General features: G+C 37.8%; 1 protein-coding gene across 2 annotated transcripts in view; it reads right to left on the bottom strand.

Moving 5' to 3' along the window:
* TSHR (thyroid stimulating hormone receptor) overlaps positions 1–27,757 on the bottom strand; it is a 62,215-nt gene that overhangs the window by 30,104 nt on the left and 4,354 nt on the right. Inside the window, exons 2-3 of one of the 2 annotated variants that reach the window (XM_008629685.2) lie at positions 12,979–13,050; positions 6,861–6,935 (exon numbers count right to left, since the gene is read on the bottom strand). The exons of the other annotated variant lie outside the window; for it this stretch is intronic. Of the exons in view, the coding sequence (XP_008627907.1) occupies positions 6,861–6,935; positions 12,979–13,050 (147 nt within the window). The remainder of the gene's footprint in view (positions 1–6,860; positions 6,936–12,978; positions 13,051–27,757) is intronic. 2 annotated transcript variants of the gene reach the window in all.

Genomic DNA, 27,757 nt, shown 5'->3' with positions numbered 1-27,757 from the left:
TGGATAATGCATTGGAGTATCATAGAGTCATCAGGTTTTGGTATGTTGCTATTCATAGTATTCTGCATAAATTATTTGGATGAGGGTACTGAAAATAAGAATTAGAAATCAGCAGATTGTACTAAAATTAAAAGAGCAAAATAATGTAATGAGATACGATTTTGATTTATTAAGTAATTGGGCCATGAGAGGACATTTGCTGATTAAAAAAGGCAAATGAAAAACTAATTAATCTCAGAATGAAATATTTTAAACAGCCAGATGAGACACTTAGCACAGTAATGAGAGAAAATCCTAAATAATGTGAGTGAGGGAGTCAATATGATTCAACTAAACGTTGGGAAAAGGTTTATGTCCCAGCTGTTCAATTTTCTTGAACTGGTGGTGTTGGGATTAAAAAAGAAGTATGCTTTAATATATACTGTATTTATATTTGCGTTTCACACTACACTTTGTATTACAGAGGTGTCTTAAAGCCCAAAAGGAAGAAAAGGGCCATTGTGGAGCAGACAGACAGGCTTAGAAGTGTCTAGTCAAAATAGATGAGAGAGGTATAAAAATAAAAGCTGGTTTGACAAAAGTGAATGTTACACTTAAGAAAAAAAATGAGGACGGGAATCAAATTTTCCCTACTTCTAGTCCAGTTAAATGTGCCTCCTGCATTTGACTGGCCTGAATATGTGGCCTCTTACTTTATCTGCATGAAAAAGAGGAAGATCTTGTGTGCCCTGGATATATTTAGGCAACACCAAGATGACCAGGACACACAGCTAAAGTGCAAAGAGTAGATGTATTCCATCATCTCACTGGCTGGAGGATTCAAAAAAAGTGAGCAGAGACACAGAGACTGCTAGGCTTGTGTTAGCAGGGACACAACACAGTGAGGCCTGATTCCTGCCTTACATATCAAAGCGGGCCTGGAACATGTGCAAACCTTCCCCAGGCTGTGTTTTACAATCTCTGAACTTCTTATCTCCTTTCCCTGCTTACAAAGAGGCCCCAAGCCTATAGGAAGAATGCTTTTAAGTCTTTCACAATTTTATGTTATCTTGTCAGAAAATTTTTCTTCTTTAGTAGACAAAAAACAACCAAAACAAACACAAATACGTAATTCTCGCACACTGTTTTCTAACATCTCCCCGGTGCAAGATTGGTCTCTGAATGAAAACAATTCTAATCCAATTTATGTTTCTCTCTTCTTGCCAATCTTCTATTTTTCAACCCTTTCCTCCCCACAGATCTTCAAATTCATTTCCATTCATGAACAGTGCTGCTGTTCCTGTTTTAAACACTCAAACATCATTAGTCTTAGAGTACTGAAAGGAATTCCTCCCTAAATCACAGATTTAAAGGATATCTATTGCTCCATTGATATTGGAGCCTATGAAGTTAAGCCTGTAAGGAGGAAAGATATTTGAATTGTTTTGACCTCATCAGTTAACAGGACAAACTGGATTTTACAATTTCTTTCACAGTAATCAGTCATGCGTAATACACTCAAAGGCACATAAATGTTATACGATCCTAATTTTCAAACTGTAATCAAAAGACTGCTGTGTTGTAAATATTAATCCCAAAAGGTCCATAAAGATAGAACAAGTTGATTATCAGTAAATTCATTAAGCAGGGCTTGCACTTACATAATTTATCTTTTATGAATTGGTGAGTTGAAAAGATTGAAACTTGTGAATTTAAAAAGCTATGGTTCTTTGAAAAGGAGCTCTAGGAAAACCATTAGTAGTTTTCACTGCCTAAAATGCAGATAAAGCCAAAGATTGTACTTGTAAATGCCTAGTAAGCTAGTTCCCAGATATCTAAGTGTCTATGAGAGCTGATTTTAAATTACTTTTGAAATGAAACTTCAACACACTCTACAAATACAACTTAATCATGGCATACAGCAGTGTTACAATTCTGAGTCCTTCTGGGCATTCAGTGCGTTTAAGGTATAAGAAAACCTGAGACAGTTAGGAGGCATTTTTGGGGACCATTGATGCCAAAAGGCAAAAGGTGTCCTGAAAAAACATTTCACTTTGCAGTCCTAACTAAAATTACGGAGAGATGCTCATAAGAAAGAAGCATGCTGCTACTTACCCACAAGCTAAGAGAGTTATTCGTGGGGTATTTATAAAAGTATTCAAAGTTACTTTACAAACTATTCAACTTCTACTTTATTTTTGAAAATACAGAAACCATTTAAAAACTGGCTTATTTGTGCTTTAAAGACAAATGATGTTTGAAATTTTAGTTCTGGCACTCAGACTAGGAACTAAAAATGTACTAGGTTTACAATCGAATCACCACCTGACTGTCCAAGAACAGCAATTCACTTTTCCTTTTTAATGAAAATACACAAAAAACTTTATCACATTAAGAATGGATGTGCAGAGAAAGTCACTTGATGATATAAAGATATGCGTGAAGACTTAAAAATAGCTATGAACTTATGTTTAGTTGCAAAGATATAACTACTTAGTTTCAAATCCAAATGAATCTAAAAATGAAAGTAATAGTAAGAACTATTCAAATATTAGGCTAATTAATTAATTGAGACATATGTTTGTCAGCTAACTTTTCAGAAGGGTTAATATGCTACTTAACATTCTATCTGAATTTAATAACATTTTAAAAAGCACAAACATTTACATATTTAAGTGGATTCTAAATTTCATTTACCAGACATGCTTTCCATACCTGCCTTGCAATATTGACACATTCTTGAGTCTGTTTAGGCCCAGAATTCAGAAATTGCAAATCTAGCCTTAGAGTAGCAATATAATCAATGTTATGCTGAGATACCTACAAAGACTAAGGATATCCAGGTCAGCAATTGTGAAATGTTTTAAATAACCTTTTTTTAATTCTCTTGTAATAACCTGGGCCCCCCCCCTCTACCTTCTGAGACTTACTTTGTCTGTAGCTACCTTAGTTTCTCTCACTTGTACATCTACTTCCATGTTTTATTTTCCCTCTGCAGCCAAAGTATCCATGTTATTTCATCTGCATGCACCTGTTTTAAGCCTTTGCACCACTGGCACCAGAAAACTGGCTTAGGCTCCCAACAGTCTGTTCCCTACCTCCAGACTGCAGATTTTAACAAGATTTTTTTGCACAGCACTTATCCCAGTGCTCTGAAATTCACTGCAGGTATCCAGCATTCCTCCACAAATCTCTTCAGTCTTCCTCTCCAGTTGCTTCTCTCTTCTCTCTGCAGCACTGTATCCCATGGCCTGGCATCACAAGCTGTCCAAGAGAAGTGCAGCCCTGGCCCAGAGGATGGTGGGGCTGCCCTGGCCCTTGGCTCCATCTCACTGCAGAGCTGGAGAGTGGTCCCCCACCTGCTCTCCAAATGACATCACATATATGAGGACAATCCACTTGAACCATAACCTTTGGCTGTGTTCCCAAATGCTCAGAGGGCTTTTAATGTGGTTGTATAAGAGAAGAATGCTTTATGAGTGAGGAGAAGAGAGTAGGGAGAGAGCAGGGGAGGGTGAGCCAAGACACAGAGAAAGGACGAAAAGAAAGAGTGAATTTTTCTGAGGTTCCATTCACAGGAATGTTTCCCTGAGAAACACAGACCTAATTACAACAGGTTTTTATTTCGTGTAATGTTACCAAGCTTCAGCTCTACTAGTAAGGCAACTACACAGAGACACTGATTGCTTATCAGACCCTTTCACAATTACATTTACAAAAAATAAATACTTATGTAATTGTATGAGACAGACAGTTCTGATTTCTTAAACAGACATACTTAAAAAATGTAAATGCAAAAAGAGGAAACAAGAAACCATTGTGAGACAAATTTAACACAATTGGGGAGAAAAAAAAACCTAGCAAAAGCTTGTTCCTTATTTACATCTTCATAGGGTGGAAATTTTGCCACTAATTACCAGCAAAATGAGATGTTGCTCATTAAAATACAGCAGGTGATCAGTATCCTTAGTTTGCAGAAGTTGCTCAGTACTTGAAAGGCATGGATGCATAAAAATATGGCCTATGCTTAAAGAGCTGAGGTCTGGAAGGAACAGAAAGTCAGAACAGAGGCACATGAACCAAATAAGGACTGAGAAAATGGGTTGGTGAAGATCAAAGCTGAAGTGCACTAACAAGCTTGGCAGACAGATCATGATGAACACAGGATGCTTATTCACGTAACACTTGGCTCATGCCAAACTATTAGTTCCTCCCTTCCACAAACACTAAATTTTCTCCTAAGAAGTTCTTACGTCTAAAAAGAAATGTTTTGAAAATGAAACTGTGTGTATAAGTTTCAGTTAGGGTAAAAAGATTATTTACATAAAGCTGTACTTTTTGAAAGTTCAAGGAAAAACAAGCTGTAAAAATAAAACCCCATGAAGTGACTTTTCAAAACGTTAATCTCAACCACCTTTAAAATATTTTGTGATAATCTTAACCTAGTATTATTTTAGCAATAATACTTTAAAAATACTGTGTAAATGGAGAACATTAAATAAATGCATAGCACAAGACACAAATTTATCCCTGTTTAATCCTGTTGTTTGGAAAGTAAATCAAATTCAACAGTGATAAGTCTTAACAAATCAGGAGTTATGGAAACAATTCATAAAAATTATCAGATCTATAAATTGCTTTCTTTCACAGCTTATATGCAAGTAACTTGCCAGATGCCTGGATATTCCCTGATTAAATCATACATGTGCCTAACTTCCAAACAGATTTTATAAACCTGGTAAGCACTTTTGAGTGGTAGAGGTTGCCCTTCTTTGTGGGCTATCTGCAAAGGCCTGGGGTTCTCCTGTAACTTTTGTGAGCAGAGTTCTGATGTCTTTTCCTGGGTAGTATTTTTGGCTCTTGTGCAGAAAAAAAAAAAAAGTATATCTTGTATGTCTGTGTACAGTTTCTCTTTTGGTAGTGCCTTGCAAGAAATATAAGGGGTCCCACACTACCATACCGTTGTATAGTGGAGCAGGAAACATTCCCCCAGTGCCCTCCCCACAGCCCGTGCCAGAGGTGACATGAGGGTGGGTGCCTGTGAACTCCGCTGACTCCTGCACAGACCTCCAGCTTCCCGGTCATGGACAACACATCCAGGCCTGAGGGCTGGAGTGGGTGTGACAATGCGGTGATTTTGGAGCTTTCTGGAGCATTTTATCTTTAATTTCTAATAAAGTGAACCACCAAAGAAGTATCACATGAGGAATTTGTAGTGCATAGTGGCAGATGCTTTATTCGTTGCTTATAAAATGTGCTGCCAGTAAATGTTTCATTAAATGTTCATTTGTGTTAAAAAAGAAATTCTAAAGACACAAGAACTAGGAAAGAGGAAGAGAGAACATGGACACAACGGGCTTGGAAAAAACATCTACAGAATAGGGAATGGCATTATAACCAAAGGTAAGTACTGATATCACACCAAAGTCTTGCTATGAAACTCTTTGGAATACTATTGGAGCATGTTGTTGGCCTGAAGTAGATCTCAGGATATTGCACTCTGCTTCTAGATATGCTAGTCAGGTTCAGGTTCTCTTAGAGGAGTCACTGACACTTTCCAGCATTAGTTTCTCTCTTTATCTTCATTAACAATAATTATATTTTTCTCCTGTAACTTTGTTAGTCTTTCTGTTTCACACTGTGTAAAGTAAAAGAAAAAAAAAATAGAAAATACAGCAGTGTTAAGTGATCATCTAATTCAATCTCTTTCTCTGAGTGAAGATTAAATAGATCTATGGACTTTGAGATCATACAGCCTTAAATGTCTGCAGTGGTAGAGACAATGTCTCCAGGAAAACAATTCTAGTGTTTATTTATACCAGCCATACGAATACATTTCCTAGAGTCTGACACGAATCTCCTCTAATCTACTTTAATGTTATTATTCCTTTTTCTTTTTCAAAGATTAGTGTGCAAATGGGTGGTAGCTTGCACCTCTTGCAACAACCTTAAAAAATCGATCTGCCTCTGGCACGTTTTCTTTCTGGACACAAAAGACCTTCCTCTCTGACAATGTTTTCTGGATCCATGGCGACCAACAGTGCTCTCCCATGGCACCTCTGCAAACAAAAATCTCTGAAATATGCCAAACTGTAATTTGGCTGAGCTTTACAACTGTGGCACACTTTCCAATCCCTCCTTTGGATCAGTAATGAAAACATGGAAGAGTACCAGATACAGGATGGATCCTATGGAGCTCTCTATTCAATACATTACATTCTCATTTTGACAGGGTCCTGATGAATGACAAGAATTCTCTGGATGCAGGTATCCTACCAGTTCTGTAACTGCCCTTAGTGCATCACTAGTGGTGAGGATTGGTCAGAGCATGAGAAAAAAAAGGTTTAAAAACACTTCCCAGAAGCCTTTTTCCATATTATTGTTTTTCCATTTAATAACCATATAAACACTTTTCATTCTACTAGTGCACTTTCAGAATGATTACTTATTCTTCATGTCTCCAGCTAGTGCCATTTTGCTCTGTGCTTTGGTCCTTCTGATTTTATTTCTGATCCTTATATTACTGTTTTACGCTTACCTGCAGTAAATTGAGAGAAATAATTCTTAGTTGCCATTTTATTTCAACTTTACATCAAGCTCATGATGTAAGTCCCACTAGTTTCTCACTGCATTTACCTGCATTTCTATAGGAGGATACAGAAGAGCAAGGGAACCAAAAAGATGTATGGAAAACAAGCACAATAAAATAAGCTCAAAAAAGAGACTGACTCACTCTACATTATGGAGAAAGGAAATGAGTAAAGGAATATTTAGCTACAAAGGAGACAGGAATGAAAACTCAAACATCATCATGTATGTTATTTCCACACATCCCAAATATATCTCATCACTGCGTTCATTAATTTAATTACAGTACTTACATGTGAGTGACTTTGCTTAAACTGTTGAAGGAATGGGCCTCCAGACTGTGAAGTGTTTCATCTATAGAGATGTAACTAAACACCAGCAAACAGAAAAATAAACAGGTCTCAGACACTGGGAAGCCATGCCCATCATGCCACTTCATTTTTTATCTCATTATTTTTCTCACCCAGCTATGATGACACTGCCAGACACATGAACAGGGTCTGAAGGATACACTTTTAAAATCCTTTTAAGGGTCTTGATCTTGACTGATGCTTTAGATTCACACTGTACTGGAGAACACAGTCAAACCAAAACAACAGAGCAGTGCTAATAAGCAGCAAAAGTGGATACCAGTATTTCACAGTTCAGCATCATATTTCTTCCCTTTTCCCCACTTAAGATCACCTTGGAGTTTTCTAAGGTGAATCTAAGCCTCAGGTAAATTGGCATATTTCTCTATACTAAAGAATTAAAAAAAGGAAGGAAAGAAACAAAGATGACCTTTGGGGCATCGCTGTAAAAACTGTTGCAATTTCTCTGGAAAGAGACAAGTCATCAGGGCAACCACTACTTTGATACTGCTGAGTAAAACGTGCTATAACATGAATTTAGAGAGAAACTCTAGCCATACAATGAGTGTCATAAAGGAGTAAGGTGGCTCAGAAAGAAAACTGGACAAGAAATATTTATTTGTACACAGTTCAGACTATCATTTGCACTGCTGGTGATCCATGGAATGTGATGAGAAAACAGCTCTACAGCCTCTCCACTATCATTAGAATTATAATACTGTAACTATTATCAAAGACTTTGAAGTGTGAATAAAGTTGTAATACAACTAACTAGAGCTGATTATCAGTGTAACTGATCTATTGCTCTTTAGTTTAAATTACCTGATTCTGTCTTTCAAAATACCTCTTAGCTTTAAAATGTATTAATACTGGAATAGGATTTAAGTGATCTATCACTGTATTTTATTTACTTTTCTTGATTGATTGATTTTCTTGATACTTTATTGGTATAAAATAATAGTATTTTATATCATATTTCTAATTGGTATATATTTCTTTAAAAAATAATTCCTTATAAATTTTTATAATTATGGGTAAAATATTTAGGTACTACATTTTGATACTCTTGATCAAAATTGATTAATGCAGTTTTTAATATTTTGCATGGTTACACAAACCCTGAGCAACGTGATAAGTATTTTAAGTGCACAAAATTAAATTGAGTAGATGAGTCATAGACATCAATTTTAGATGTCAAAAAAAAAAAAACCAATAATAAAAATATTGTGTCACGTGGCTTTCCTCCTTGTTGATCAGCAGACCTACAAAGACCTAGAGTCATATATAATTTAAAAAATATCTGTTATTTTACATTAATTGCAATTGGGTTGTGTTCCTTAAACAAAAGAGAGAAGATTTGTAACATTCCATTTTTCCCAATGATAGTATAAGGAGTAGTAACAGTAAAGAATAAATTAAAATATGATCATTTAACCAAGGAAGGCTTTCTAATACAATCAGTTATAAATCAGATTACTAATTTTTGTGTAAATTTTAGAAAATAAAAATCTTTGTTTGTTCAATGTCTGTTAAAAAAATATTTTAAATGCTTTAAAAACTTGGACTGAAAACTTTGTGACCAGCGCATGCCTTAAAAACCAGAAGATGACTAATAGCACTAACTGGGGGGGAATTGATGTCCTTTCCAGACTGGAGCTAAAAGCACATTACCCAAATTAATTTTAACTCATCGAGCATGAAATCTATTTTGTATTGGTCACTTTGGAGATGTATTCAACTGTCTTTGAAAAGAAAGACAAGTAACAAGTAGAGATTGCATGACTATCAGAGTCTCTTTCTAGAGTAATACTGCTTTTCCAAAGGTGTTCGCCTCTTCCAAAATGAAGGAAGGTAACAAAAGAGGAATACAATAAAGAAAATATGTCCAGTCTCTGCCTCTGTAATTTAGTGTTGCAGAGTTAGATATTTATGTGAAATGCTTTAATTTTGTTTTCCTGTAAGTAATAATGTCTGTTTCCCAGGAAATTGGAGTTTCAGTCTTTAAGGAAAATGGATTATTCCACTTTAAAAGACCCTACGTTTTAATGCACCAAAAGATACATTGTATTAATAACATATTATTAAAATTTTTTTCTTTATGTAGCAAATTGATATGTAAAAATCAGTTTGACAGAAAATGAAATTAAAAACAGATAATGAGCTAAGATTGTATCCTCCTGTAAAAGCTAGGAAGTAGGAGAGTACTTTCTGTGTGCTCCATGATCAAAATGAGTCACCTTACATCAGGCAAGCAGGTGCTTTTCTCCCATGTATGAGAAGAACCAGAGAAGATGATTCCTTCTCCCCTCTCTCACCCCTGCAGCCATTATGTACTTTCCCACCACGCTTCATGTCACATTTTTACTATATGTTGTCTGGCTGGGACCCATTTGAGGTATAGTTTTATGTCTTAAAATTCTGGTACACAGTGGGAAGGAAATGGCTTACTTTCTTCATGTGTTGACCTTTGCTCTTCTACTTTACAAGCATATGTATTTGTGTAAATTAATTAAACCACACCACCACTGATGACAGGAAAATGAGTAGTTTTATTTGCTTTAGGGTCATCTAGATAAACACCCAAACCTCCACACAAACACACTCAAAATCTTGTCTGAGGTGGGAATGTCAAACAGAAATTTGTACTAATAGTGCATAAACATTTACTTCCAAGTGCTCAGAGTGCCTCAAGAATCTTTGGGCTCTGCCTAATGAACAGATAACACAACACATTAAATGTAAGAAATAAAAATCATAGCAATCATAACTGGAAGGAGTTGCATCAGAAAAAGGAAAGCATGTTTAAACTGCCATTTTGAAGGCAAGCTACAATTCAGCACCTCCTCTCCCTACTGGCTCTGTTTAATTTGCAGGATTTCAGAATGCCTTCAACACTCATCATGAATGCAGAGATAGCTTGAACACCAAATGCACAATTTCAGAGGAAGTCTGTTTGCAGATAACACTTTAATCACCGCTGCCCACTCAGAAAGCCTGAGAGCACAGGATCAGATCAACACTTGGCAGCAGCCACAAAGCCCTCTCCCAGCCCTTATTTTCTTCCTTCTCCTTCTCTCCACCTCTCTTTGCTTTTTTTCCAACCTCAGCATCCCCTGTATTGCTGCCCACCAGCTGGCCCTGTTGTCCTCTGCCGCTGTTGAGACCAGCTTGGTAACACATGGGGCACTTCAGGAGAGGACAACCAGGAGCAGGTAAGGCAATGGAAACTGAGCTGAGGCTGTGCTGTATCAGCTGGCACTGGGGAGCACGGGAGGTGCAGAAACATGCTAGGTGAGGGGAGCTGAGTGGTGGCACTGGCTATGGGACAGCAGTGTGCACAGGGTGCGAAAGGCACTGTGTTGCGCAGGAAAAGTGGTGCACAGGAATCGTGCTTTACATGGGGCTGCTGGCAGAGGGCACTCTGGGATGCTCCTTTGTGTAGAGAAGCTGTGGAGAAAACACTTCAAGGAGCTACAGACCAGGTGTTTATGAGGTACTCATGAATGTGACCCCAAAGCATCATGCTAAGCCCAGGAAAAATGTTTCTTATCCTTGACCTTAAAAATACTGAATGTTCAATATGTCCCTAAGTCGGCAGAAAACAGCAGGTGAAGTCGTTTTACCAAGATTTAGTGTATTTGCATGATTAACAGTGGAAACCAGAAATTTCTTTTGCATTTGAATATCCTATAAAACTCTTTTATTCAGTGACGCCTTTCTGACAGCAATTAGCTTTGCAATTAAGCATGTAATTAAAATGCTTTTTCTTTCATTCATGTGGAAAAGCAGCACAGGGGAAAAAATTCTCTACTTCTGGCTATCAAGAATACATAGACATGCATTAATTTAAGAGAAATTGTAGCTCTAAAATTTTTGTTTAAATAAGGTTCATAAAGAGGACAACTGAATTTTCTACTCAGTACAGATAAAAAATCCGTATTTATTTGTGCAAATCATATAGTAGAAACCATATAGCAAAATGAACTGCTGTATTTGGAAGAGTAAACACAGTATATATTCCCCTGTTGACACTTCAGAACATTTTCTAGATGAAATTGCAAAACCAGGAATGATCTGGAAATTTTCATTGCACAGTTTCATTGCACGGAAATTATAGGCTGGGAGAGGCAAATGAGACGTGGTACATTAAAGGCCAAGACATACACATAAGAGTTGCAGTTAAAATACAGGTACTGATTCCTTAACCTGAAGTTTATATCAAGAAGGTGGGAGTTCATGTTTTGTGGTAGTAGTAATGCTATAAGAAATATCCAGATGGGCATTGACAGTATTCAAATTTAAACTGCCAACTGGAGTTTTTGGAGCCAAAGAAGAGCTGACACCCTTTTATATTGAATCAATCTCTGTTCTAAACTAAGTTTATCCTTTCTATATACGATACCATACATCATGTGAGGGATATTTCTCCCTCTCCAAAAAACCCCCAAACAATATACCATCTATCTGATTAAACTGATGGTAAATGAGGCTGCAGATATTCAAGAACAATTACTTATAATGATTATAGAAAGTCTTTACTTCAATATATCTGGATGAACCTATAGAATATAATAGGCAGACTATGTTCCCCCAAAGTCCTTTTTCATGAATTCCTAGATGGTAATACTCAGCTAGTGAGTCAAAGCTCATATAGAATTGAGACTTGCAAGGAACATCAAGGGCAAGAAGAAGAATTCCTATTGCTGCATTAGTAATAAAAAGCTGGACAAGAAAAATTGGGCCTGTTGCTGAATGTGGTGGCTTATTTAGTTAACAGTGGCCACAGATAAAGCTGAGCACCAGATTGATAAAGCCCTAAGCATTCTGATTGGATCGTACGAGCAGATCATGGACTAGAGGCCTCCTGAAGTCCCTTCTAAATTACATGGCTCTGATTCTAGGGAGTGAATTGTGAGGTGGCAGAGAAATTCACTGCATCAGTCATGCACAAGATCACAGATTATGGGCCAGCGACAAAGAACAGACAAATGTGGGACAAATTTTTGTCAAGACTGTTGACATCAACGAGCAGTACAGCGCAAGGGCAGCTGTTGAGGAATCCATTCAGTGCAGGTAGCTTGGTTTGCAGCTGCAGTGGGAGCTGCAGGTTGAGCTCTGGGTGGGAGGAGCCTGAAGCAAGGGGCCATGAACTGCTGACCTTTTGCATAACAAAGGACCCAGGGACCTGTGGCCCAGCCAGGTGAGGGAAACACTCAGAGACACAGCAGGAGCCAATGACCACAGATGTTGGGGCACTTAGATTGTGAGGGTGTAAAAGCCCAGAGATTCCTTTGTTCAGGGTCCCTGCTTGGAGGCACCAAGCTTGGGCTATTTTGTTATTTAGTTATTGAATCAAGATTAAACTATTGAAAGATCTGGACATCTGAGACTCTGCTATGGGAAATGGTCGGTCGAGCTGGTAATGGTGTGAACATGACTGTCAGAGTGGCTCCTGGATGGTCGGACAGGCAAGTTTCCTTAACATAGCTACCTTCAACAGGACAAATGTTGATGTGAGGCAAACAGATAGAGGATGCTGGTTCTGCTTGCATGGACTCTATCCATGCATATGTTTGCACACAAAGGAAGTGACACAATGGAAGTCTCTCTCACATCAAGGAAATATTAATGTTTTGGTGAAAGTCCATCTCTGGTCTAGAAATGCCCCTGGTCTCCAATGAGATGTGCTACAAATCATGCTGGCAGCTGGAAACAAATTTTTAGCCAGGACCAGCAATTGAATATGTTAATTTTTTATGAGTGAAATGATCCTGTAATTTGCTAACTAAAACAAAGTTTTATAGCTTTATTTATCACATCGACTTCAATAAAGGGGGAGTGGTCTTGTTCACAAATGCTTAGAATGCCTTCCTATAGCTGGTTCAGGTTATAAACAATAGGATTATTACCTGCGGTTCTAAAATGAAAGTGGTGAGGATGCAAAGGTACAAGAATATTTTCATTTCCTAAGTTTTTATACACAAAGACAGAATTTTGGAGAAGGAGAGTGATTTCTAATAAAAATTTAAAAGAATAGTATCAGAAAAAGAAGAGAACTTACATCCTAGAGATGTTGGGGAGATTGGAAAAAGCATCTCTTGGAATTGTTCTTAGATGAGTCTCCATAAACCTCCTAGAGAAATAAAAGTTTGGCAGTTAATTTCCTTTGGTAAGTACAATTTAACATTAAAAACTCCTCCACAGCTTCAGCTCTACTCCAATATTTTTTGTTCTTATCTTGCCTTTTCCCAGTGTTGCCATCTTTGCCTCATTTCTATTCCTGTTCCATTATGTGGCTTGCTTTGTTTGCTGTGCTTCATCAATCTAAATTACAGCTTTCTGCATCATCCCTCCCAAGAACTCAGCAGTCAGTGGTGATGATGGACCTTTCAAGGTCCACAGCATGACCAGCAAAACATATTTGCTCATTGAAGTAAATGAAGTATTAAGATAATAAGCATTCTCTTCATCATTTCAGGCTCCACAAAGATATCCTATCCCTCATTCTGAGCAAGAAATTCAGGTATATCAGCCAAAATTGAATTAGAGCAATTACATACTATCTCCACAGAATTCTCTATTTTCTTTGTAATTAATACTACATTCTTCTTCCAGACCTCTGATGGGGGGTGGCATGTACCTTACCCATCTGCAGGAGATTTCAGAAAAACCCACAATATTTAAGGGAGATACTTATCAACAGCCAAGCTCTTAACAGATGAATCTCTAGCAGACTCACTCCTCTAAACACGAAAGGAGGAAATGCTTTGGAAAATCAGCCTACAATGTCTGTTAAACTTGTAGTTACAACTTGTTGTTGTTAATCCTTGGTTTTCCAATAGAGTTTGGGAACACACTTACAGAATTTCTAGTCAATGAATAATTTGAAGAATAATCAAGAACAAATGATAAACCTTTCCCCTAGTTGCTGTTTAACAACAGTTAAAGAGAAAAGAAATAAACAAATTAGTATGATTTCCTGATTCTGTTTAGTTTCTGATTACCATAATTGTATTTGATTTACATAGACAAATATATTATCATCTTGAGATTTATCAAGGTTCTGGAACTTACATACAAGAAATAAAACTGTAGAAATAGAGTTTAATAATAACAATATCTGTAGAAATTCTTAAAAGTTTTATCTTGAATTAAAAGTATAAATTAAGAGAATGTACATTCCTATAATCCCAAGGGAAGAATCTATGTCCCAAGTGTACCTTCTCCACTCCATATACTTGTTGCAAGTATGACTAAAGACTTCTACTTTTCCAACAGTGAATTGATGTTTCTCCTGACCTCAATACACCTGGCTCCAGCCAAGCCCCTGACTGGTGGAATGTCAATTGGTTATCGCTTATTCCCCTGTACCCATAGCATTGTGACACCCATACCAGTGCTCTCTCATCCTTCTCCCTCCTCCACTTCACACACTACTTCCTTCCATTATCATAATCCTAGACAAAATATTTGTAGAAAACCTCTGTATAGTCCAGCACAGCCTGCTGATTTTGTGGTTCTGTGTCAACATTTGTCTGTATTTCCAGGCCTTTGAGGAAGCTGACAATAATTACTGTGGAAGTTCTGGTTTCAGCCAGGTTTTAACAGGTCTTAAAGTAAAATAGTGAGAATGAGGGACCTTGATGGGCTGGAGAAGTGGGCCATCTGGAACCTTACACAGTTCACCAAGCAGAAAGTGCAAAGTCCTGCACATGGGGAGGACTAACTCCAGGGTTCAACACTGTTGGGAGGAAACAGATGGAAAGCAGCTTTGCAGAAAAAAACCTGGGGTCCTGTTGGACACCAAGTTGAATGTCAGTCAGCAATGTGCCCCTGCTGCAAATAAGTCTAATGGTAACCCAGGTGCATTAGGAGGAGAAAGCAGTCTTAAGGCTTCCACCTTAGATTGTTAGAGCTCAAAAGCCAAGAAAAATATCGTTTAAGTCACTTTGGACTATCCAAGCTCACTTTTAATCCCTCTTATATACCTCTGGTCCCCTGTTCACCTAAAAAATGCTGATCCACACATTGTTACTTTCAATCCCCAATCATTACATTACTTAACTTACCACTTACAAATAATTCCATTTTCTAGAAACTGAAGAATTTAAACATCATCCTAGGTCTCTTCTTGACCTCCTCCTCTTATGTCAGACAATCATCCCACTCCATGAATGAGTGGAGTCTGACCCATCATTCGTGAGCTAGGTTAAATGAGCTCCCATTAATCTTGAAATCTTACATTAATCTTGAAATTTACACATCCTGCCAGATAAGCCTGGAAATTCTGGATAAATAAGGAAGCAAAAAGCACTTAGTAGGCCATGCCAGTGTCGAGAGGACATTATCTTTTAACAGGATCTGGAGGCAAATATGTGAAAAATCCATGTGAAACCAGTATTTTCCTCACACATAAATTGTTTCACATTTTCTATATTCAGAAATATATAAATATATGTCTAACCTTACAGACATTATTTTAACATCCACAGCAGTATCAGTGATATTACTTCAGTAAGATATATTAGGAAAGTATATATATATTTTATGTAGTTGTCTCTTCATTTTTAAAGAATTTTTAAATGCACATCTACAAAACTGTCTCGGTTTTGAAAGACAGGTGTCTGCTAAGGAAGGCAGAGGCCCCCCTTGAAGTGGCAGATATAACCCCTTTTCCCTCCAAGTTATTATATTTTGAAATCAAGAGCCCTTAGGCGAAGATGTGGGAAATAGGAATAACAGTTCTTTACTATATATATGTATGTATATAACCAGTCAAACAAAAACAGCAACAACTATGGCAGTAACAGCAATCACAAACCCAGTCCCAGCCTTCTCGGCTGTCAGGCTATTTCCCCTCGGGTGCAGTTCCGCTCGCAGCCGGCAGGGGCGCTGGCGGCTCCCGGTGAGCAGGGCAGCAGGGCAGGGAAAGCGGCTTTTGGGGTCCCGGCGTTGTTTCCAGCAGGAAGAAAGAACGGCCAAAAAGAAAGAAGCAGCAGCTCCTTTCTCTGCAGCTTCTCTCTCCGGACGCTCAGAGCGAACTGACCCCACACCCAGGTGTAGACAAAGGAGTAGCCAGGCCCGCCCCACTCCCCTTTTTGTCTTTCTTAAGTACAGCTATTTGTCCCCTAGCAACATGCATATGGGAGAAAATTCCTTTAACAGGAAAAAAAACTAAGACTAAACTAAAACCCCAACAAAAACACAATAAGTAAATACAGACCACCCAAAGAATTTCAGATTGAAATTACATGGTTTATAATTTGAATCATGTCAACAAAAGCTATATGTATTTTAATGAACTATTCTCCACCAATACAGGGGGGGAAATTTACCATATGTCAATATGAAACAGAGTTTGTCAATTTGAAACAAAGTAAAAAATTTTACATCCTAATTTCTTTTTTCTGAGAAAATTATAACAAGTAATGACCTTCCAGCTTTTATATAGGAGAAATAAACATGACAGCAAAGTAATGGCTAGGTAAAGAGCTGTTGACACATTTGTTTCTAGGTTTTTATATCCAATTAAATCCAACACACACAAAAATATATTTTTTTAATTATTCTGAAATAAATGTGTTGTAGTCTTTCAGTGGTGCAAAAATAGCTATGAAAAGACATTTCACATAGTGAAATTCATGCTGAGCTTACCAGAAGATGATTACCAGCCACCTAGTGTCCAATGCTAGTATTACCAATGTGGTAAGAATGAGGGAAAGATTAACAAAGCAAAGGAACTCTGAAAGTGGGGAATCACTTCTGAATATGCAAGAAGACTATATAGCTGCTTTCCTACAATTAACTATCAGTCCAACAGAATAACATAAAGTATCTCTCAAAACTGGCCCAGCCCTAAGAAATTAAATAATAGATGCTTTCAAAATGAAAGTGTACAGGTCAGTGTTTGGGACAATTAGGTACTGAAAGGAAGTTCTTACTGCTAATGTATCCTCTTCCTACAAATTGAGGTACATATGGACACTTTCAGACTGACAGGCAAGAATTCAGGTTGGTTACTTGCTAATTTATAGCAAACAGAAAACACCAATCCACAATGTTGGAGCTTATCCTTGCTCAATTTGTGATCACCCACTGTTTATGACTGAATTTGAAAAACACCGATCCACAATGTTGGAGCTTATCCTTACTCAATTCGTGATCACCCACTGCTTATGACTGGATTTGAGTCAAAAAAGATGACTTTATAGGAAAGAATGATCCCATCCTCAGTCAGTTTTCAAATGACACCAAGCTGGGCAGGAATGTTGATCTGCTTGAAGACAGGAAGGTTCTATAGAGGATCCTGCACAGGCTGGATTGATGGGCTGAGGCCAACTGTATGAGGTTCAACAAAGCAAAGTGCCAGGTCCTTCACTTGGGTCAAAACAACCCCATACGCTACTCCAGGTTGGGAGAAGAGTGGCTGGAAAGTGGCCCAGTGGAAAAGGAGCTGGGGGTGCTGGTCAACAGCAGCTGAACATGAGCCAGTGTGTGCCCAGGCGGCCAAGAAGGCCAATGGCATCCTGGCTTGTGTCAGAAATAGTGTAGCCAGCAGGATTAGGGAAGGATTCATCCTCCTGTATGTCTCTGGAAACCATTCCATACCTTTGGTCATCCTTCCTGCTTTCTTTGTATTTCTTCCATTTCTAAGTAAATCTTCTACCCCAAGTAGCAATACCTGCTCTACAAGGTATTCAAGGTACAGGCAAACCCTAAATTTGTAGAGTGACAAAAGTATGTTATCTGTTCCTTTCCCAGTATTTTCTAATATTAGATTTAGGTTTTGGCTTAATGATTATTTGTTTTGTGTGGGTTTGTTGCAGGTTTTTTTGACTCTTCCTAAACATGAATTCAGAACTAATGCCAAGATCTAACATAATGTCAAGATCTCCTCCTGATGAAATTATGAGCTCAGAATCTGTCATTTTTAGTATATGTATCTTTATATGGTTCTCCCACTGAATCCTTTCCTCTATAAACACCAGCCTTTATTTACCATTTTGTTTCCCAGCCACTACGTCCTGTAAGAGCCTTCTGAAATTCTTTATAGTCAGCTCTTAGCACTACTACCTTAATAACTTCCTAGCATGAGTAAACTTTGTTACATTACTGTTCATCCCCTTTTTTCAGGTCATTTATAAGTGTATATTAAACATCCTAAGGTCTTACCCAGATCCCTGTGGAACTTCCTTTATTCTTCTCCTTTGTTTCCTACTTTTAATAAATAATCTTTTTGGAGAGTCTTTATCCAGATTGTCACAACCTTGGAAATTAACCAGACTTTTTTTCCCCATAACAAAGAACTAAATTTTCCCTGTATATGGAAGTGTCTCCCTGAGGAGGAGGTAACTGCATTAACTTATATTTAATACACAAGATTCTTACATAAACATTTGTATTGGGTAGAAAATAACAGTGAAAGCTATTTCTTAAGGAAGATCTGAGTAAAGATACAAACATATGCAGAATGTGTTCTCTTTGATCAACCTCAAAGCTTAGATTTATTTACTTGTATATTAACAGCTTTATCATAGTACTCCAGTACCATGTCTGCTATCTTTGGCAGTTTCTCTAAGATTCTAAACCTTAAGTGCTGTACAGTCTGAAATACCAGCTGGTACTCCATTGCTTCGGTTACTCGTAATAGAAATGTCAGGGATGCTGACCAGATTTCTGTATCAGCATTTATTAGTTTCCCTCATCCTTCACTGAGGATTTTACACAATCTAACAGGGAGAAAAAAAACCCTTTGACAGGCAGCCATTGGATTTTTAGTACTAATCTGGAACCTTTTAAAAGAGGCTACATATTGAATGTCCATTTGCATACCAGATACACTTCTCATAGTTGCCTGTATTTAACTTGCACTGTCATCACCACAAGTCAACACCAAGTCATTCCTTACATTCCTCATATAGGAAAAAAATCAAGAAACTTATATTAATTATTTCATTCATTGTTTATATATCTGTCCTTCATGGACCAAAACCCTGTAACTGTGGCATTGTAGGAGGACAGGACATAGATAGTTCTTGCCTCCAAATGTAATGTAGGACTGCAGAGAGATATAGATAAACATGAGAAGTAGAAAGCTATATATTTACATACATAATACACACCCATTTCTGGAATAGGGTTGCTTTCTTTTCCCTGAGCCAGAGCTCTGTCATTGTTGTAATTTATAAATGAAAGTTATTTAAGTAAAGTGAATATGAAACCAGAATTACTGCTTGTGTGTGTTTTCAGTAGAAATTCAAGCACTCTTGAAGCAACTTCCTATGTAGTTTATGTGCCTTTTATATACAAAAAATTAGGTTTCAGGGATCTTTCTGTAATTTAAAATCTGTCTGAGACTGTTCTATAAAGGCCTCTGAGGCTTTTAAAGCCTCTTTCCTCTCTGTCACATATGACCTCAGATTTCTTTGTCTCACAAAACCAGATGTTGCTTTTTTTGTTCTAATGGAATAGCAGGAAATTTCTTCATTTACATTTTCAGTGTAAAAAATACTATTAACTAAAGCATGCTGTTCTATAATCCCTGCTCAGTTAGTCAGGTTCCAATCAAATTCCTTCCTTATTCCCAAATAAACATTTAAAAATTTCTTTAAATGGACATGGTTCAAGTGGTCTGTAGTGTAAATAGGACTTGCTGAAACATTTTCAGTCTGGGAGAATGGCCTCTATAGTCCAACAACTGTGTAATACATGTGTCTGACTCATGCAAAAATCAAGAAAATGAACAAAAACAACAACAAAAAAAAGAAGAAGAAAAAAAAGTAATAATATGCAAATACAAAGAAAGAAAAGAAAGGTTAAGAAGAAAAATATGACATCATTTTGGTGGAAAGGGTAAAGATTATCCTCTTTTCTTCCTGACAGCCAGAAAAAAAGATAATTCTTCACTTAGAGTTGGGATTTTGCAAAGAGTATAGATACACATTTTATGAATTATATTAGAAGCAAACCTTTCCTTTTCAGCTACATGAATTTCAAAATTGCCATGAGGAGTGGCTAAGGCTCAGCTGAATGCATGTGGGTCATGGTCAGACTTGACAGAACATTGTAATAGAGGTAGTTTCTGAGGAAGTCAGATCATTTTTTCCTTTGGAACTTAATTTACCCATCAAAAGGAATAGAATTAATTTTCTAATAGCTAGGTTAAGTTCTAGACTTTCATTTTTTTAACCTTTGTTCACTCTCCTGTGACAGAGGTTTACCTTTTCCTAACTTTCATCAGTCCTTGTGGAGGAAGGAAGAGGAATGTTACCTCTCAGAGAGGTTCTGCAGGAAAATTATATTTCATATATTCTTAGTTTATATTGCCATTTGTGGAAACTCACTAATTAAATGGATAAGGAGAAAACTGCCTTTTTTTGCCATGGACTCTTTTAAACCATTTTGGTGGGTGTTTCTTTTCTGACTAATGGATCTTAGTTCCAATGACCTTTGTTAGTTACTGGGGAACAAGTGTGTGTACTGAATCTTTGGAGTGTCCTGGAGCATGAAAACCTAAACATTATCTTACTGGGTCATGAAGAAAGCTCCATCTCACCCAAGATCCTGTCCTGAACATTGACCAAAAGCAGTTGCCCAGGGCACAAGATACGAATAATCTCATATACAGGGATCATATTAGAAGAGCCAAAGCTCTGACAGAGTTGAAACTGCAAGGTATGTGTGGGGTAACAAAAGGGACTTCTGGAAGTACATGGTCCATGAAAGGAAAACAAAGAAACTGCAGGCTCACCACTCAGGGGCACAAGGGATTTAGTGACAAAGGACATGGAAAAGACCCCAGTTCCTTCTTGGTATGGTTTAACCCCAGCTGGCAAATAAGCCCCAGACACTGTTCACTCACTCCCCCCAGGGTAGGATGGGGGAGTGAATCAGAAGAGTAAAAGTGAGAAAATTTGGGGTTGAAATAAAGATGGTATCTATGCTCGCTGTGTCCCCTCCCAGCTCGGGATAGTGTGAGAAGCAGAAGAGGCTGTGACTCTCTAAGCACTGCCAACAATACTAATACATCCCTGAATTACCTACTCTTTTTCCAGCACAAATCCAAAACAGCACCACACTTGGTACTATGAAGAAAATTAACTCTATTCCAGCCAAAATCAGGCCACTTTTTTGTAACTTAGTTTTTTTTAATTTGCTCCTAGGCCTCTTAAGTCCTTTTCCTGGCAGCACAGCCTAAGGAAATGGGGCAGTACCTGCAGTAGAGGATACACTAAAGAAGCACAGAAGGGTACTGGACATACAGCAATCTATGGGACCAGACGGGTTGCACCTAAGGGCAATGGGGGAACTGGCTGATATCATTCTGAGGCTACCCTATCATCTTTGAAAGATCATAGTGATCAAGGGAAGTTATGTCTGAAAAAGAAAAGCAGCCTGCATGTCTTCTAGTGAGGCAAAAAGGAGGATCTGAGGAAACACAGGCTAGTGGCTGCTATGCAGTTGTTTTTTGTATGCAAGTAATTTTATACATTTGAATGTCCTTTTTGCAGGTGCTATGTACGCAATCAGAGGCAAAACATATTCCTTTACTTTCATCTATATTTCTATCTTAATAATTCTTAACATTCAGTTTCACTTTTTTACCTCTGCTGAGCAGCTGGCAGCAATTATAGGCACTTAGTGGTTCTCCGATTAAACACAATAGTAGCCAGCAATTACAGCCTGTTCTTACTCTCCTTCCCTGTAGGAAGTGAACCTCTTCAGATTGCTCTTTTCAAAATTTTGTGTTCCTGTTTGAACTTTCTTTGCAGCCATTTATAGACTTTTAGCTCAATATTTCAGAAACATGGCTCTTCTCTACTGTAGAGTACATTTTATTGCAGGCCATTATAAAAGTTTAAAGTTCAGGGTAAAAAAAGTTACAGTACCATTTAGGTCAAAATCAAAATTTAGTTCAAAAGTAATGAAACAGGAATGTCTGTGATCAAAATAAAAGGAAATATATGAAGCTGTAGTGTTTTAATATGGCAATTGGGTGAAGTGCCAGGTGACTGAAAACGGGGAAGCATTGTACCCATCTTCTAAAAGGGTAGGAAGGAGGACTGTGGCAACTACTGACCTGTCAGTCTCATCTCTGCTCCTGGGAAGATCCTCCCAGAAGCTACGCTAAGGCACATGGAGGACAGGGAAGGGATTTGGGACAGCCAGCACAGCTGCACCAATGGCAAGTCCTGTCTGACCAGCCCAGTGGCCTTCTCTGATGGAGTGACCACACCAGGGGACAATGGAAGTGCTACAGATGTCATTTATCTGGACTTCTGTAAAGTGTTTGACACAGTGCCCCACAACATCCTTCTCTCTAAATTGGAGAGAGATGGATTTGATAGGTGGACTGTTTGATAGATAAGAAAGTGGCTGAAAATGGTCACATTCAGAGGGTTGTGGTCAATGGCTCAATGTCCTGATGGAGAACAGTGAAAAGTGTTGTGCCCAGTAGTGGGCAAGTACACAAGTCTTGTGCCCAGCAGAGAATAATATCTTCATCAATTACATAAACAGTTGGATTGAATGAACCTTCAGCAAATCTATTGATGACACGAAGCTTAAGTGGTGCAGTTGCCACACCTGAAGGATGGGATGTCATCCAGAGGGACCTGGACAAGCTCAAGAAATCGGCCCATGGGAATCTCATGTGGTTAAACAAGACCAAGCACAAGGTGCTGCACCTAGGTCAGGGCAACCCCCGGTATCAACACAGGCTGGGGATGAACAGATTGAGAGCAGCCCTGATGAGAACGACTTGGGGGTGCTGGTGGATGAGAGGATCCAGCAATGTGTACTCACAGCCCAGAAAACCAAACGTGTCCTGGGCTGCATCCAAAGCACTGTGGGCAGCAGGGTGAGGGAGAGGATTCAGCTTCTCTCCTCTGATCAGGTGAGACCCCACCTGGAGTACTGCATCCAGCTCTGGAGTACTAAGCACAGGAAAGATATGGACCTGCTGGTACAGGTTCAGTGGAGGGCCACAAAGATGATCAGAGGGCTGTAACATCTCTCTATGAGGAAAGGTTGAGAAAGCTGGGTTTTTTCAGCCTGCAGAAAAGAAGGCTCCAGAGAGACTTTATTGCAGCCTTCCAGCACTTAAAGAGGGCTTCTAAAAAGAAGCTGGGGACACATTTTTAGTAGAGCCTGTTGCAATAAGTCAGGGGGTTATGATTTTAAACTAAAAGGTGATCAATTCAGACTAAATATAAAGAAGACATTTTTAAAATGAACATGGTGAAACCCAGGCACAGATTGCTCATAAAGGTGGTAGATAAATCATCCCTGGAAGCATTCAAGGTCAGGCTGGATGGTACTCTGATCAACCTGATCAAGTTGAAGATGCCCTTGCTCTTTGAAGAGGCAGTTGGACTAGATGATCTTCAAAGGTACATTCCAACCCAAACTATTGTATGATTCTATGCTGTTAGTGAGGATTTTCTTGCTATTTTCTAAGTCCGTGAGAGACTTTTCTCTCTCACAGAAGAGGTAGCAGGGAATGTAAACAACCAAGCCACCTGCAACCTTGAAAAGTCTTGTTTATGGTATAGTAGAAAAATATTTTGACAATGGATGTTTTAGGATTTTGGCCAACCACCCCCAAGGGGTGGCTGGTCCTTTGTCCAATTAGACTAAGAAGAAAAAAGTCTATAAAAGAGTTTGTAAAATAATTAAATAAATCAATCTTGCTGCACAATTCCTGCCTGCTGGATCTTCTCTCCTCCTCCTCCCTACGGCTGCGGGACACGGTGATACACCGTAGGAACCAGGCCTGCGGTAATAATTCTATGCTAAATTATATTAGGTTTCATTTCAATTACCTTGACTGGTTCTTCAGCCTCCATATTTATGTATCTACTTATTTCTGAGAAAAAAATAGCTCAAACTTTTCATGTTGTGTGATTCAACCTTTCTTCATAAAGAATGCCATTTAAAATACCTGTTTCTTTAGATCCAGACAGATCACACTCACTGACTTGAGTTCAAGAGAGAACTAATCTTCTTTTAGTATGTGTCAGCAGCTCATTGCCTAAATTGATGCTTAAATTGTAATGTTTAATGTTTAATGTAGTTGCTCTCATTGCTTCAACTTGAGTCCATAGCATTGCACTTTGCAAAATCCTGAGTATCATTTCCCATTGACTTGTGTAAGGTATCAGGGCACAGGCTGGATTGCACAATCTTGAATAGAATAGAAGCTGTTGACATAAAATGGCCTTTTGTAGATGGGTCACTTCTCGTTTTTGAGTAAAATAAGCTACTTTTTCTACTCTCCAAATTTTGGCTACCACATAGTAGTCGCCTAGGTATGGTCAACCAAAGCATGTTTAAAGTTGAGTTTTTGAGGAACTGAGACTGTACCTCATTTTTCTTATTCCTGTTTTGGAAGATTAGCATTTCACAGTAGTCTCTCTGAACTGCATGTGGGAAGGTTCAGTCACACCTGGTGATGAAGGCAGATCATTTAGACATTTTTAAAACACTTCCTGAGACAGTCCAGTTTTCAAAATATAATCACCTTTTATAGACTGTTTTGAGGTTCTGTAAACCCATGTTAAGGAAAACATCAAACATTTATTGATTTTGAAAATATATAAACAGTCTGTATGAGTCAGATTCATGAAAAGTTGCCCTCTTAACTGATATTAGCTATTTGCAAAAAAATCTGTAAATTACCCCTTAGTAGTCACATGAATTTTTCTTTTTCTTTTTTTTTTGTAAAATTTAAGCTTTTTCTTCTCTTTTACAGATATATCAATAAGCTCTGTTTCCCAATTCAAGAGAAGGCTGTTGTGTGCTTCTGAAGTGTAATGGATTGGAAATTTTATGTCAAAAGAAAACACTGTAATGAAAACTGGCTACAGTAGCAATTCAAGATTCAGTGTAGTGTAACACTTACAGAATCAGTCTGTTGAACCTCTGTTGAAATCAACTCTAAAAATAGAGTTTTTTTAACTCTGGTATAAACTACTCTTTTGCTACTATGATGATCAAAACTCGTCATCTTCTAGGACAAGGAAATGGTACAAATGAATTTCTACTGCCTTATCACCAGTGTCTTCTGTAAAAATGTGTGATATTCTCATTGAGGTTAAGCTCTTCACAGCATTTACAAAAGAACTACTTGCAATCCTTCTGCTTTCTGTTGAGCAAGTTTGGTGTGCAGTTAAAAAATGCTGAAGTAATGCTTGTTTCTACTAGGAATGGCAATGGCTTTTTGGTTTGAGGTTGTACAGTTCCCAGCATTTGATGGGATTCTGTGCCACGACACAGGAAATTTAAATGCTCCAAATGTACAAGAAATGCTACTGATACAATGACTGATAAGGAATGAAAAATAATATTGTATTCAATGTTTACAAGATATTATTTTGGTCTTTAGCAGTTTCTCTGCTCCTTTACTGTCACTCATTCCTGTTCTTCATTTGCTCACTTTGAGTTGGCCTGTGTGTGCACAGTAAAGCAGTGCACAGTTTGTAAATAACTTCAAGAACCCTTATAACAGTGCTTCAACTTACCATTGTGATTATGAACAAATCCTTTCACTTTAACATTTCACTTTAACTGCGATGATAACACACACTAATTTTTCAACCTAGTATATTGGACCTACTGTATGTCAAATGCAGGATTTTTGTATGTTAACAGCAGGATTATAGAAGCAATACCATGCCTTTCTAAGCAAAATATGTAGGTAAATATAATAACAAGCATCAGATTTGACAAGAAACTATAGTTTCATGTAAAATACAGTATTTAGAAAACATTTTATGTTGCAGTATGTACATAGAATTATTTAAATCATTACCTGAAAGACAATTGATAAAACAATTTCATGGATTTGGTAGGTATAATGGTGTTTGGTAAAAAAAAAAAAAATTTAAGAAGGTTCAAATCAGGTTTTTACTTCAGAAATAGTTAAATACTTCTACAAGTGAAAATAACTCACTATTTTTTGGAAAATGAACTAATTGCAACTAAAACATTATTTCAAAAAGTGCTGCCATTCTATATTACCTCCAGAATATACAGAATATATGGTTATTTGACTCCAGGCAGCTTTTCAGCCACTCTTCCTTCAGCCTGAATGGACTTTTCGTGCCCCATGTCCAAATCCCTCTGTAGAGCCTTCCCACTCTTCAACAGATCAACATTCCCACTCAGCCTGGTGTTGACTGCAAAGCTGCTGAGGGTGCACTTGGTTCCCTTGTTCAGATCATCAATAAAGATATTAAACAGAACTGTCCCCAACACTGAACTCTGGGGAACATCACTTGCGACCAGCTTCCAGCTGGATGTAACTCCATTCACCACCACTCTCTGGGCCTGACCATCCCACCATTTGACCATCACTGACCCAGCAAACACTACACCCTATCTATCAGCTTGAGTCCTTCCTGTTTTTCAGAGTCTTTCAGAGAAGACAGACCAACAAGCATTTAGTTCCCAAGGTATTCCCTAAAACATTTTTAAAAAGAATTATGCTACACTCTTGACCTTCCATTGCTTTGTCACCATGGCTGAATTAAACAGTAAGTTGCATACTACACTAGGTAATGCAGCAATTTTTTGCCTATGGAACTAACACAAGTATATCTGGTTCAGGGAATTTAAATCTACTCAATTTTTTCAGTTCATTTCAAACAAAACTCATACTGACACTGTAATTTGATAGTTTTTCGAGATTAGCATTTGATATGTTTTAAAGACTATACTGAGTTTTTATGATATTACAAGTTTCTCTTGAAAGTATTTTTTTACTGTGTTACTTCATGTTTCCAAAGATTTCCTTTTCTGGGCATGACTTCCATTTTCTGAAGGATAACCTAATAGTTTCCTTCCATTGTCTAAGCATGTCAGTGTTCCTCATGTTTTTTTAGACTCTCAGTACTTCAGCATTAGAATAGGGATAATAATTATGTGCTTAGGTTGCAGGGTTGTCTTGTGAAGATGCATTTATGAGGCTCCGTACTTAATTCTGAAGCAATGAAGTCTATAAAAAGATAACTATTAGAATTACTTGAAATCACAATATCTCTGAATTTCAGACAATTCCTAAGATTTAGGTTTGGGGGAAATATTTTAAATCAGTGTAATTTATTTTGTATGTAAATTAGAGACATCATCGCCTTCAGTACTACTTATAGCTTCTGTGAACCAAAATGCTCTAAATTACACATTAAGCAAATAAAAAATGTGGATGCTGGTGATGCAGTTATTACAGGTAAAACTGTTTAGTCCCTATATATTTTGTTCTCCAGTTCAAAAAACCATGTTTATCAATAAGTATTTATGAGCACTTGACATATCATTGCTACTTCTAAATATCACATTTTAAATGTGTAAAACGTTGCACAGTTTCCGTATGTCCTTTATTAAAAGCTAACAATAGCATGGGGAACTAAATACACCAGCTGATTCACTACATCTTAGCCTGGTATCCACATGCTCACCCTTGCCAATATAGTAAACATGACATATTAGGGTTCCTTATCCCTGAAGGGTGAGCTGCCTTGCATTAGTCAAAAGGCAGTATCCTACCTATGGCCAATATATTGGAGCAGATGTAGAATTGTAGCTTAATACCAGATGTAAAGAGCATATTCTTGACAACTCTACTGGTTTTGTGTCTATTTATTTACCAGTTCCATTGTCCTTGCCTAATATCCTCTTGTTCAATTTCAATCAAATTTGATTGTGTTGATGTGAAAACAGCACCTGGGTACAGCATAGAAACCATATTAATATGGGAAGGGAAAGGAAGGGAAGGGAAGGGAAGGGAAGGGAAGGGAAGGGAAGGGAAGGGAAGGGGAGGGAAGGGAAGGGGAGAGAGGATG

Source organism: Corvus brachyrhynchos, unplaced genomic scaffold (genome assembly GCF_000691975.1).
Source record: "Corvus brachyrhynchos isolate BGI_N302 unplaced genomic scaffold, ASM69197v1 scaffold1, whole genome shotgun sequence".
Classification (NCBI taxonomy): domain Eukaryota; kingdom Metazoa; phylum Chordata; class Aves; order Passeriformes; family Corvidae; genus Corvus; species Corvus brachyrhynchos.
The sequence above is the reverse complement of the archived record's forward strand: the minus strand, read 5'-3'. Positions and strand labels throughout refer to the sequence as shown.